Source organism: Urocitellus parryii, chromosome 5, assembly GCF_045843805.1.
Source record: "Urocitellus parryii isolate mUroPar1 chromosome 5, mUroPar1.hap1, whole genome shotgun sequence".
NCBI lineage: Eukaryota > Metazoa > Chordata > Mammalia > Rodentia > Sciuridae > Urocitellus > Urocitellus parryii.
The window spans coordinates 65,423,479-65,437,296 of NC_135535.1; the positions used below are offsets into that span (position 1 = coordinate 65,423,479).

General features: G+C 36.6%; 1 protein-coding gene across 3 annotated transcripts in view; it reads right to left on the bottom strand.

The window, feature by feature from the left end:
- Positions 1 to 9,170: 9,170 nt before the first annotated feature.
- Positions 9,171 to 13,818, bottom strand: part of Dip2b (disco interacting protein 2 homolog B) — a 244,093-nt gene continuing 239,445 nt past the window's right edge. For all 3 annotated transcript variants that reach the window (XM_026407027.2, XM_026407025.2, XM_026407026.2), the window contains one exon: positions 9,171 to 13,150. In XM_026407027.2, the coding sequence (XP_026262812.2) occupies positions 12,898 to 13,150 (253 nt within the window). In that variant the 3' untranslated portion in view covers positions 9,171 to 12,897. The remainder of the gene's footprint in view (positions 13,151 to 13,818) is intronic.

Consider the following 13,818-nt stretch of genomic DNA (forward strand, 5'->3'; position numbering starts at 1 on the left):
GCGGCATTTGCTAGGAACGCTCTGAATGTTGCCTGCGGTTTCCTGTCGTTTCTGGCTGTGTACCCCAGCTCCTCCTCCTCCAAGTCCGTTTCCGAAGCCCCTCAACAGCTAGGTGCTTTCTGGAGGCTGTTCTGCGTGGAGCAGCTTTCTTCGCTCTCGGCTCTGCTCCTCGCAGTGGTTTGGGTGGTCAGGCTCCGTTTGTGCTTCCTGACTTTGATGCCTGCCCTATCCGCTTCTCGTAAGGAGAAAGGGCTTGAGGCTTGTCTTCCTCAGCTTTTCTTACTTCACTCAGAGCTTTGTTTTCGGTATTGGGTATTGAAGCCGGGGTGCTCTACCACTGAATACTGTACCCTTTTTGTTTTTTGAGGCAGGGTCTCACTAAGTTTGCCAGGCTGGCCTCGAATTGCAGTCCTCTTGCTTCACCCCACCGAGTCGCTGTTAAACAGCCGTGTGCCGCCACACCCAGTGATAATTCTTAATTCTATGAGTAGAGTTAGATCATTTATGTGAAAGAATTTTTTCTGTTTTTTGCGATGCTGGGTATTGAACCCAGAGCCTCACAGATGCTAGGCCAAGTCTTACCTTTGAACTACATCCTAGCTGAAAGGACTTTATACACAGATTGATTTAAAACAAAGCAAAACGAGGCGCCAGTAGAGTGTGGCATTTTGGTGCAGAGATTTCTTCCAACTTTTTAAGTATTTATGAAAAGTTTAGTAGAAATTAGATGCTATGGCACACACCTGTAATCCTTGTGTCCTGCAGTCCCAGCTACGCAGAAGGAGGATCCAAAGTTTGAGACCTGACTGAGGGACTTAGTGAGAGCCTGTCTTAAAAAAATTTAAAAAGGGCGGGGCGCGGTGGCTCACGCCTGTAATCCCATTTCATCAGCTGGAGGATTGCGAGTTCAAAGCCAGCCTCAGCTATTTAGAAAGGCGCTAAGCAAAAAAGGGCTGAGGGTGTGGTTAAGTGTCCATGAGTTCAATCCCCAGTACCAAAAAAGTAAAAAGGGCTCGGGATGTAGCTCAGTGGCAGAGTGCTTGCTTGGCACATATTATGTTTTAAAAAATAGTTGTAGATAGACAGCATGCCTTTAATTTTTTTTTTTTTAAATGTGATGCTGAGGATTGAACCCAGTGCCTCACAGGTGCAAGGCAAGCACTCTGCCACTGAGCTACAGCCCCAACCCTAAAATATTATATATATATATATTTCTCTGGATAAGGAATTACTTCATTCTGAGTTTTTTTTCTTTATGCTTTTTAAAAATTTTTCTAGATGTTCTTTTAGGGCTTTATAGTGATAAAAATGGCAAATGGTGAACTTTAGTATGTTTTTGGCAAAAGAAAAAGTTACACAAATTTTTTGTGAAATTGTACTTGAGATTCTTATTGTAGAAACCTGATTTAGTGGAGATAACTCTTTTTCTGTTTTTTAAAAAAATACATATATTTTTTAGTTGTAGGTGAACACTATACCTTTATTTTATTTATTTTTATATGGTGCTGAGGATCAAACCCAGTGCCTCACGCATCCTAGGCAAGAACTCTTCCTCTGAGCCACAACCCCAGCACCCCTTTTCTGCTTTTGACATTTTGAGCCAGATAGTGATTTAAACCTAAGGAGTGTGTATGACTCACACTCTGAAGAACTCATTATATAAAAAAAACATTAACATATATACATATAAACATTGATGTGGCTGTGTTAATTATATTAAGTCCTTTGGGTATAAACAAAGAAGTGGGATAGCTGGGTCAAATGGTGGTTCCATTCCAAGTTTTCTAAGGAATCTCCATACTGCTCTCCATAGTGGTTGCATCAATTTGCAGCCTCACCAGCAACATATGAGTGTGCCTTTTCCCCCACATCCTCACCAACATTTATTGTTGTTTGTATTCTTGATAATTGCCATTCTGACTAGCATGAGATGAAATTTTAGAGTAGTTTTGACTTGCATTTCTCTAATTACTAGAGATGTTGAACATTTTTTCATATATTTGTTGATTGATTGTATATCTTCTTCTGATAATTATCTGTTGAGCTCCTTAGCCCATTTCTTGATTTTTTTTTTTTTTGGTGTTAAGTTTTTTACATATCCTGGAGATTAGTGCTCTTTTTTGCATGTGGCAAAAATTTTCTCTCAAAATGTAGGCTCTCTTCATCTCATTGTTTCTTTTGTTGAGAAGAAGCTTTTTAGTTTGAATCCATCACATTTATTTATTCCTGATGTTATTTCTTGTGCTTTAGGAGTCTTGCTAAGGAAGTCAGATCTTAGGCTGACATGGTGAAGATTTGGGCCTACTTTTTCTTTTATTAGGTGCAGGGTCTCTGTTCTAGTGCCTAAGACTTTGACTACTTTGAGTTGATTTTTGTGCAGGGTAAGAGATAGAGGTTTAACTTCATTTTGCTGCATATGGATTTCCAGGTTACCCAGTACTGTTTATTGAATAGGCTATCTTCACCAGTGAATGTTTTTGGCACCTTTCTCTGGTATGAGATAACTATTTATGTGAGTTTTTCTCTGTGTCCTCTATTCTGTACCATCGGTCTACATTTGGTGCCAATACCATGCTGTTTTTGTTATTATATCTCTATAGTATAGTTTAAGGTCTGGATTGTGATGCCTCCTGCATCACTTTTTTTTTGGGGGGGGGGGGCTAAGGATTGCTTTGGCTATTCTATTCTAGGTCTCTTATTTTTCCAAATGAATTTCATGGTTGCTTTTTATCTTCCTATGAAGAATGTTATTGGGATTTTTATAGGAATTGCATTATATATGTATAACATATGTATGGCCATTTTGATAATATCAATTCCGTCTATCCAGGAGCATGGGAGATCTTTTCATCTTCCGAGGTTTTCTTCAATTTCTTTCTTTAGTGTTCTGTAGTTTTCATTGTAGAGGTCTTTCACCTCTTTTGTTAAATTGATTCCCAAGTACTTTATTTTATTTTTTGAGACTATTGTGAATGGAGTAGTTTTTCTAATTTCTCTTTCAGTGGATTCATTACTGATGTATAGGAATGTGTTTTGACTTTCTGGGTGTTGATTTTTATATCCTGCTACTTTGCTGAATTATTTATTAGTTCTAGAAGTTTTCTGGTGGAATTTTTTGGATCTTCTAGATATAGAATCATGTCATCAGCAAATAGTGATAGTTTGAGTTCCTCTTTACCTATTTGTATCCCTTTAATTTCTTTCTTCTAATTGCTCTGGTTAGAGTTTCAAGGATGATGTTGAATAGAAGTGGTGAAAAGAGGACATCCTTGTCTTGTTCCAGTTTTTACAGTGAATGCTTTCAAGTTTTCTCCATTTAGAATGAATCTGGCCTTGGGTTTAGCATTATATAGCTTTTACAATGTTGAGGTGTGTTCCTACTATCCCTAGTTTTTCTAGTGTTTTGAACATGAAGATGTGCTGTATTTTGTCAGAAGCTTTTTCTGCATCTATTGAGATGATCATATAATTCTTGTTTTAAAGTCTATTAGTATGATGAATTATGTTTATTGATTTCCATTTGTTGAACCAACCCTGCATCCTGGGATGAACCCCACTTGATCATGGTAAACTATATTTTTAATAGGTTTTTGTGTGCAATTTGCCAGAATTTTTGAAAAATATTTATTTTTTAGTTGTAGTTGGACACAATAGCTTTATTTATTTATTTAATGTGGTGCTGAGACTTGAACCCAGGGCATCACATGTGCTAGGCAAGCACTCTACCACTAAGCCACAACCCCAGCCAGATTTTTTTTGTAATATTTATTTTTTTATTTTTTTTTATTTTTTTTTTCATTTTTTCTTTTTTTTTATTTTTTTTTTAAAGAGAGAGTGAGAGAGGAGAGAGAGAGAGAGAGAATTTTTAATATTTATTTTTTAGTTCTCGGCGGACACAACATCTTTGTTGGTATGTGGTGCTGAGGATCGAACCCCGGGCCGCACGCATGCCAGGCGAGCGCGCTACCGCTTGAGCTACATCCCCAGCCCTTTTTTTGTAATATTTAGTTGGACACAATACCTTTATTTTATTTATTTATTTATGGTGCTGACGTTTGAATCCAGGGCCTCACACATGCTGGGCAAGCACTCTACTGCTGAGCCACAACCCAGCCCAATTTGCCAGAATTTTATTGAGAATTTTTGCATCTATGTTCATCAGGTATATTGGTCTGAAGTTTTCTTTCCTTGATGTGACTTTGTCTGGTTTTGTTATCAGGGTAATATTAGCCTCAGATAATGAGTTGGGAGGGTTCCCTCTTTTTCTATTTCATGGAATACTTTGAGGAGCATTGGTGTTAATTCTTCTGTGAAAGTCTTGTAGAACTTGGCTGAGAATCTGGTCCTGGGCTTTTCTTTGTTGAGAGGCTTTTGATGGCATTTTCTATTTCATTACTCGAAATTGACCTGTTTAAATCATGTGTGATCTCCTCATTTAGTCTGGGTAGGTCATATGTCTCTAGAAATTTGCCGATGTCTTCAATATTTTCTATTTTATTGGAGTATAAATCTTCAAAATAGTTTCTAATTATCTTCTGTATTTCAGACAGGTCCATTATGATACTTCCTTCTTCATCTTGTATTTTAGTAATTTGAGTTTTCTGTCTTTTTCTCTTCATTAACATGATCAGGGGTTTATCTATTTTATTTATTTTTTCAAAGAGGCAACTTTTTGTTTTGTCAATTTTTCAAATTCTTTTGTTTTGATTTCTTTAATTTCAGCTCTGATTTAAATTATTTCCTGTCTTCTGTTTTTGGTGTTGATTTGTTCTTTTTTTTTTTTCCCCTCTAGGGCTTTGAGATGTAGTGTTAGGTCATTTATTTGTTGATTTTTTATTCTTTTAATGAAAGCACTCAATGCAATAAACTTTCCTCTTAGTACTGCCTTCATAGTACAACATATCCAGAGATTTTGATATGTTGTATCAGTATTCTCATTTACCTGTAAGAATTTGTTTTATTTCATCCTTGACTTCTACTATCCATTCTTCATTCAATAGTGTATTATTTAGTCTTCATTTGTTAGAGTAGCTTCTATTTTGTATTTTCTTATTGATTTCTAATTTCATTACATTGTGATCTGATAGAATGCAGGGTATTATCTCTTTTTTTTAAATATCTTATGCTTTGTGGCATAAGATTGGTCTATTTTAGAGAAGGAGCCATATGCTGCTGAGAAGAAAGTATATTCGCTCATTGATGGATGAAGTATTCTATATATGTCTATTAGGTCAAAATTACTGATTTTATTATTTAGTTCTATAGTTTATTTAGTTTTTGTTTGGAAGATCTGTCCAGTAGTGAAAAAGGTGTGTTAAAGTCACCCAGTATTATTGTGTTGTGGTCTATTTGATTCTTGAAATTGAGAAGGATTTGTTTGATGGACATAGATGTGCCATTGTTTGGGGCATAAATATTTACAATTGTTATACCTTGCTGATATACACTTCCCTTAAGAAGTATGAAATGTCCTTTTTGTCTCTTCTAATTAACTTTGGCTTGAAGTCTACTTTATCAGAGATGATGGAAAACCCTGCTTGTTTAAACAATCCATATGAGTAATATTTTTTTTTTCCCATCCTTTCACCTTCAGCCTGTAGATGTCTTTTCCCATGAGGTGAGTCTCTTGAAGATAGCATATTATTGGGCCTTGCTTTTTAATCCAGTCTGCCAGTCCTTTTGATTGATGAGTTTAGGACATTAACATTCAAGGCTATTATTGAAATATAATACCCTGTCATTTTGATTTATTTCTGGTTTTTAATTTGATGTAGTTTTTCCTTTTGTTGAATATCCCTTTAGTGTAGATCCTCCCTTTGCTGGTTTTCTTTTTATCTTTTATATATCTTCACATATTTTTTCATATATATCTACATATATACACACATACATGTGTGTGTGTGTGTGTGTGTGTGTGTGTGTGTGTGTGTGTATATAATCTGTAGTTTTCTTTCCTTGATGCATCTTTGGTTTTATTATCAGGATTATACTGACTTTATAAAGTGTATTTGGGAGCATTCCCTCTCTTTCAGTTTCATGGACTAATTCGAGAAAGACTGGTGTTAAGTTCTGTAAAGTCTGGTAGAATTCAGCTGAGAATCCATCAGTTTCTAGACTTTTCTTTTTGGGATTCTTTTAATTGCTGTTTAAATTTCTATTCTGTTTAGGTTTTCTGTATCTTCCTGATTCAATATGGGCAGGTCATATGTGTCTAGAAATCTGTCATTATCTTCCAGGTTTTCAAGTTTATTAGAGTATCAATTTTCAAAATAAGTTCTGATAATCCTCTGATTTCAGAAAGTTCTGTGGTGATATCTCCTCTTTTATTTCTGATCTGTTTTGATTTGCTCCTTCTCTTTCTTTTGGTCAGTTTGCCTAAGGGTTTGTCATTCTTTTTATCTTTTCAGAGAACCAACTCTTCATTGCATTGATCCTCACTATAGTTTTTCTTATTCTCAATTTCATCGATTTGAGCTCTTATCTTAATTATTTCCTTGTCTTCTACTGGTTGGGATTAGTTTGTTCTTTTTCTAGGACCTTGAGATGGAGCAAAAGCTTATTTATTTAGGACCTCACTCATTTTTTAATGTAGGCACTCAGTGCTATAAATTTTCTAATTCAAACTTCTTTCACACTGTGCCAGTGATTTCAATATGCTATATCTTTGTTCTTATTCATTTCTAAGAATTTCTTAATTTCTATTTTCACTTTCTTCTGTGATACATTCTTCATTGAGAGAGTATTGCTTGATTTCTCTGTATTTATGTTGTTTCTATTATTTCTCTTGCTGTTGATTTCTATTATAATTCCATTAGGACCTGATCGGATACATGATATTATATCGATTTTCTTTTATTTGCTAAGAATTGCTTTGTGGCCTAGAATATGATCTATTTTGGAAAAAGTTCCATATTCAGCTGAGACGATGAATTCAGCTGTTTTGAGGTGGAATATTCTGTAGATGTCCCTTAGGTCCATTTGATTTATAGTGTTGTTTTGGTTGGAGATATCTTTATTGATTTTATTGATGACCTGTCTATTGGTGATAAGAGTGTATTGAAATCTCCCAGTATTGTTGTGTTGGAATCTATGCAGAATTCAATGTCCTGAAGTACTTTTTTCATGTAATTTGGTGCATGATTGAGGATGTATGCAGCTCAGCAGAAGAGTGCCACTGGGTTAAGCCCCCAGTTCAGGGAGGACCGAAAAAAAAAGCTGCTTCATGTTTTCAAAAAAAGTTTGGCATAGAATCTGCAACAATTATGTAGTGAAAAACGGTATCTGAGGTCAGGCGCAGTGTTACACGTCTATATCCCAGCAACTTGGGAGACTTGAGGCAGGAGGATCAAAGCCAGCTTCAGCAAAAGGGTGGCCCTAAGCAACTCAATGACATCCTGTCTCTAAATACAAAAAAGTGCTAGGGATATGGGTTAGTGATTCAGTGGGTTCAATCCCTGGCACAAAACAACAACAAAAAAACATGGCATCTGGCTATCTCATCCTTCAAAACTCAGTTCAGATGTGAACCTCCTGCAGCATGCTATTCCTCACTATTTCCCCTCGTCACTGGATTGGGCGTCTTCTACCCGTTCACACAGTCCACCTCTGCTCTCACTTTTATCATATATACTACATCATATTGTGATTATTTTCCTGTATCTCCTTGAAGGCAGTGACTTGATTTTGTTTTTAAAGGATCTTCAAAAAATATTTATATTTTAGCTTTAGGTGAACACAATATCTTCATTTTATTTTTATGTGGTGCTGAGGATCAAACCACATGAGGATCGCCTCACACATGCAAGGCGAGCTCTCTACCACTGAGCCACATCCCCAGCCTGCGACTTGATATTTTTCTCTTGCTTTAGCTGTTGACACAGTGCCTTGTGCTTAGTGAATGGGCACTTAATAAATGCCTGTTAAGTGAAAAAAAAAATGTTCTACCTGCCAAAATACCTTGGACTGTGATTCTTTTTTTTTTTTTTTTTTTTGGTACTGGGATGTGAACCCATTCTACCACTGAGCTATATTCCCAGTCCTTTTTGAGTCAGGGTCTTAGTAAATTGCCCAGGCTGGCTTTCAACTTGTGATCCTTCTGCCTTGTCCACCTGACTTTCTGGGATTACAGGCATGTACCACTGTACCTGGTTACTTAGACCCTAATTCAAGGACCAGCTTCAGTATCTGAGAACATGCTCAATTTGATGTACTCCCATTAGGTTTTCTAAAACCAGGGGAAAAAAAGAGCAAATTTTTAGGAGAAGCTGACATCCAGCCCTATTATAGATTATAAAAAACAAACTTACTGGGCTGGGATTGTGGATCAGTGGTAGAGCAGTTGTCTGGTATGTGTGAGGCACTGGGTTTGATCCTTAGCACTGTGTAAAAATAAATAAAGGTATCATGCCCATCTACAACTAAAAGAATATTTAAAAAAAAGAATTCAAGCTTATGATCCAAAGTTTAAAACTACCAAATGCCATGTAGGTAAAAGAAAACTGAAGTATAATCATTACTTTTAAAAAGTCCTACAACAGGGCTAGTTCAGTTGGTAGAGTGCTTGCCTTGCATGCACAATGCCCTGGGTTCAATCCCCAGAACCACAAAAAAAATAAAGTCCTACAACAAACTTCACAGAGGTGCATGTCTGTAATACTGGTGACTGGAAAGGCTGAGGCAGGAGGATCTCAAGTTTGAGACTAGTCTTAGTAATTCAGTGAGACCCTCAGCAAATTATTAAGATCATTTCTCAAAATAAACAAACAAATAAATAAAAATAATAAAGGGCTGGGGATGTAGTATAGTGGCAAAATACCCCTGATTTCACTACCAAAAAAAAAAAAAAAAAAGCTCTGAAGCTCCTCAATTTTTCAAATGACATAGTTGTTCCTTAACCTCACTTCCTTCAATCACATTTGAGTTTGGTTATCTGTGTTTCTTACATAACTCCAGCTACTGTTGCGTCTTACTGCCCGAACTTCAATGTAAAATCTACCAATTCCTGGTTGGGGATATAGCTAGGCATATAGATAGACACACTCCCACACAAAATTCTCTGAATTCCCTAGCCCCCACCGAATGCATGAAGGATTAAACACAATCAGGCATCAATATTTATTAACACAAGACAAAGGAAAACACATTTGATGAGTTAATAGAACACTGTCCAGCCAGATGTTAAATTTTAAAAATGTATATCTAGTCTAATTTCAAATAAATAAAAAAAATTTTATACATAATTACACAGTACTATAGTTTGAATTTGACACAGGTAAATATATTGACAGAAAGTAAACAGAACAGCATTTAGGACTAAAAAATTATTCTTATATCTTTACAATCTCTTTCTCTGGACAAATAACATGGCCCATCTATATATATACCTAAACCAGAAAGGTATGAATGGTAAAGAAAAGGCCTATTGTGTATTTGGAGTACTGCAGCTTCTTGCTCCAAACACTCCTGATTTTACATCAAAGCAGACAACAAAAATAACACTAAGGCATAGATCATGTTGGAGTTTTGAGGGTGAGGTGATAACTCCTCTTGCTTTAGTCTGAAGGATTCCTGGATATTCAAGAAAAGTAATTTATTTGGCCAAGATATTGAGCACCGTTCCTGGGGAGAGACCTTAACACAAATGTAAGGCCTCAGGCCCTTTGTTGATTCAAGGAAAGCATTAAGCCAACACTGTCCCAGGGACTAAAGGAGACACACCAGACCAACTGAGGCAATGGTCCCTAAACAGCCCCAGGCAACACAACTGCAGGAGAAAAGAGAGCTGTGTACTGGGGAGAACTGGGCCCTTGTGCAGCAAGAATTAAAAGACTATATGGGTTCACTGATGCCAATTAGTGAGATGGGCATTCCAGGGTCTCACTGATGCACAAGATAGCTTGTATCACTAGTTCTAAGAACTTTTCAGTTGCTTCTGCTGAGAACCAGGAAGAGGTTCTGAAACTTTAAGACCAAAAGATTTCTCTTAAGATGAGGGTATACTGCTAAGTGTTGCCTCCACCCCCACAGCATAAAAACCCAGACAGAATATGTTTCTGAGGACTGGAAAGGCTGTGGGAAGGTTGGGGGTTGTTGTTTATTTTATCAGTAATGGCCTTTTAGGCATGTTTTAAGAGTCAGTTCTACCACAAAAGTTCCACTTAATGTGGAAAGAAAAAGAGCACTGTGTTATCAAGAAAAAAAAAATTAAACTCAAGTCTGCAATAAACCTTAAGATAGACCTTAAATCTGCAGATGACTCCACAAACACCATGGAGGCTAAGATTGGACTCTTTTTTCATCCTAGGAACACTTTCCCAGAGTTAGTCATGAGGTTCCCCAAGGACAGCTCTCAGTTTTCTTTCTTCCACTAGCACAGTCCACTCTGGGGGATATGCAAGAAATTAGTAAAGCAGCTACACATCAGCAAGGAAAAGAAATAAAGATAAATGGAGGCTTGAGGATTGACAAAACTAGATTATCAGCCTGAAATGAATGGGAGTTGGCCATACTCTGAGATGAATGGAATACTGAACTTGAAGGAATAAATATAGGTCTGTGCTGCCCAATACAGTAGCCACTAGCCTAACATTTGGCTACTGAAGCATTGAAATATGACTAGTCCAAATCGAGATGTGTTTAATACACGCTGGATTTTAAATACTTAGTATGAAAAAAGTAAAACATCTAATAATTTTCATACTGTTTCACATTCAAAAAGTATTTTTGATATGTTGGGTTAAATATATTAAAATCAATATCACCTATTTTTTAAAATATGGTGACTAGAAAATCATAAATTTACAGATGTGGCTCACAATACATTTATAGTTGACAGTGTGGCTAGATGCTGATACCCTATTCATGTTTGTAAGAATAATAAACCAACCCGCAGGAAAGAGACTGCTTATAGCTTCTTACAATTGAGAGATTGTGGAGAATAGAACTAATTAATACTCAGCCTCCCCTGCTTTTGTTAGTCATTAAAAATTATTTTAAGAATGTTACATTTCAAATAAGCAGGTAATTTTCTCTGCAAACCAAACCATTGCTAGACGCTGGGATTTTGCGAAATGCTTCTTTTCTGTACATGCTAGAACCTCCCCCATGTAAATTAATTCCCTCTGAAACACTGAAAGAGAGATCTGAACTGGAAAGTATCTTGAGGTTTTCCCTCTATGGAGAATGAGCTGGGAGAAAAATAACTGTGTAAACGGGAGTCCATCATAAAGTGGCTTTGAGTCATGAGACGTAAAGGCAGCCTGGGAGTGCTGCCCTAGTGAAGGGTCTGGTCTTTGCTTTATAAACCTTATTTTCAGGGTAATTACAAGTCTTACAAATTGTTTAAAAACACATTTAGTTTACATGATGTTACAGTGGGGTAAATAATATGTATTATTAAAATAGTCTAAATAAATATTTACACAATAGACCAGAATGGTTCAAAGAGAACCGTTCTGATTTAACAAGTTAATTCTTTTCACTTTTGAGGTTAATTTTAAAAAATATTTCTGTAAGAAAAAAATAATAAAATTTAACTATATTCAAATACATGAACTATCAGACCAAAGTAAGGAAACTGAGCCAGAGGCCAAACTCAGTTTCACACTCAGTCTGCTTGGCCTGGACAACAGTTATTTCATAAGAGTTTCCTGCATACATCAGACTTCCCCTATTTCAGCATAAGCCTGGCTATTCTGGCAAAGCAATCTGGTCAGTTTTGAGATGTGCAGTAACGTGGCCTCACGGTTCCATGTGATCACTGATCCTACTGCCCTCCCAGTCTATTATTCTTGGTTTTAAATGCTTTTCCCTTATGAACTGAAAGGACAGAGAGCAATCCTCAATTTTCAGAAAGCAAAAGCTCTATGTATGAACTGTAGGCAGATTAAAGGGCCTAGAAAAAGAGGATATTCTAAATTCTGTAGTCACTCACTGTGAAAGATAGTTCCAACACCAGGGCCAGAATCAATTACTGTGGTTCCTTTGAATAGGTAGGATCTGATATATTCTTGCTTTTTCTTAAATTTCGATTTAAATGGAGATTTTCAGCTCATACAGACTGAATCCTTAGAAGCTTAAGCTGACATTGGGAATGCAAGCTTTAAAAACAAACATAGGCAGATTTAGTTTATAAAATACACCAGCCAACAAAGACAGAACAATGTGCAGCAAAACTTGCAATTTGCACTTTTTAGTCACCTAATCAATATCACTACATCAAGAGAATATTGGAATTCTCTCAAAGTAGAAATGTTTCTACTTTGGTTGCTGTAATTATATGTGTCAATTTTTCAATTGTTCAGCTGAATTATAAGTATTCTTATTTACATGTTTAAAACACTGATCAAAATGTTTTACAGTGAAGAATTACATATATATGTATATATATAAGTAATTCTCATATTCTGTGGGTTAACTGATTTGCTTATGAGCTGACTGAAAGTTAAGCTGAGTAATTTTATGTTAATAAAACCCACAAAATATCTAGCTAAGGGAAAATAGCAAAATACAGTACAGAGCGGGTAGCTGTATAATTCAGACTACCCCTTCATGTGAATTCATTAAACTCCCTTAAAAAAATTCTAAAATGGCATTAGGTAAAAATACGAAAATATGTACAACAGATGAAAAAATGCAACATGCAAATAATTGCTTTAGTTACGTGTTGTTCACGCTGGTCAAAGCTAAGGTCTAATAGACTGTTAACATTTTTTTCATTTGCCACCAGAGAATTCCCCTTTCCTGTGTATTGTATGATTGCAGAATTCCACAGGATGAGATGAAGGATATAATGCAGGCATCTCAGCTTATTTCACATCATTTAGAAAGTAGCTCCTAGCCATGGGTCTTCAGTCTTTCTGATTCTTGGGATGGCCTTGGCAGCCCCTAGAAGGATAGCTACATGTTGTAAGCCACATAGATGGGGTCTAACTGGTCAGCCAGGAAGCTGTCACGGAGGTGCATCCTCTGCTTCTCTCCTCTGGAGTTGATTGGGATGACACCTGGGTCCACCACAACCACAACACCAACGATGAGGTAATGCTCTTCTAGGACCACATTGGTCACTAAAGGAACCAGATCTAGAGCTTCCTGTTCAGAGCCGCACAGTTCCACAACCACCACAAGCAAGTTGGTCCACGTGAACACAGCACTGAAATTTCAATAACATTCAGTTAATGTGCCATTACATTTCCAACCATCTTTTACAGTACCTGCCAAGACTGATGCCCATTTCTCTGAGAACTGCTTTCTCTCCCAGATCCCAACCAGAAGGCCAAAAGTCATTTTGTAATACATGACCTTGACCCAGTGACCACAGCTAATAAATGAGCCAAAATCTCCTGGGGTATTGGAGAGGACTACAGTTTGTAGCTGGTCATTGGAACTGAGGACACATGTGTTTGAACATTCTAGGATGGCCAGAGGTACAAAGAATCACGAAGAAAATTAAGTCAATGTATGTATGGCTTTTTCTTTCACTTAAACTTTTTTGAGGAGAGTTTCTGGTATTTGCAACAAAAGAGCTCTAAGATAAAAATAAATTTAAATTTTATCTGTTTATTTTTTGTGATACTAGGTATGGAACCCATAGCCTCCTACATGCTAAGCAAGTGCTCTGAGGATAAGCTCAACATCCCCAGCCCTTAAAATTTTATTTTGAGGCAGGGTCTAAGTTGCCCAAGATAGCCTTGAACTTGTTATGCTCTTGCCTCAACCTTCCAAGTAGATGGAATTACAGCATATGCTCCTGCGTCCAGCTCTAAGATGATATTCTTTTTTTTTAATACTTATTTTTTAGATTTAGGTGGACACGATATC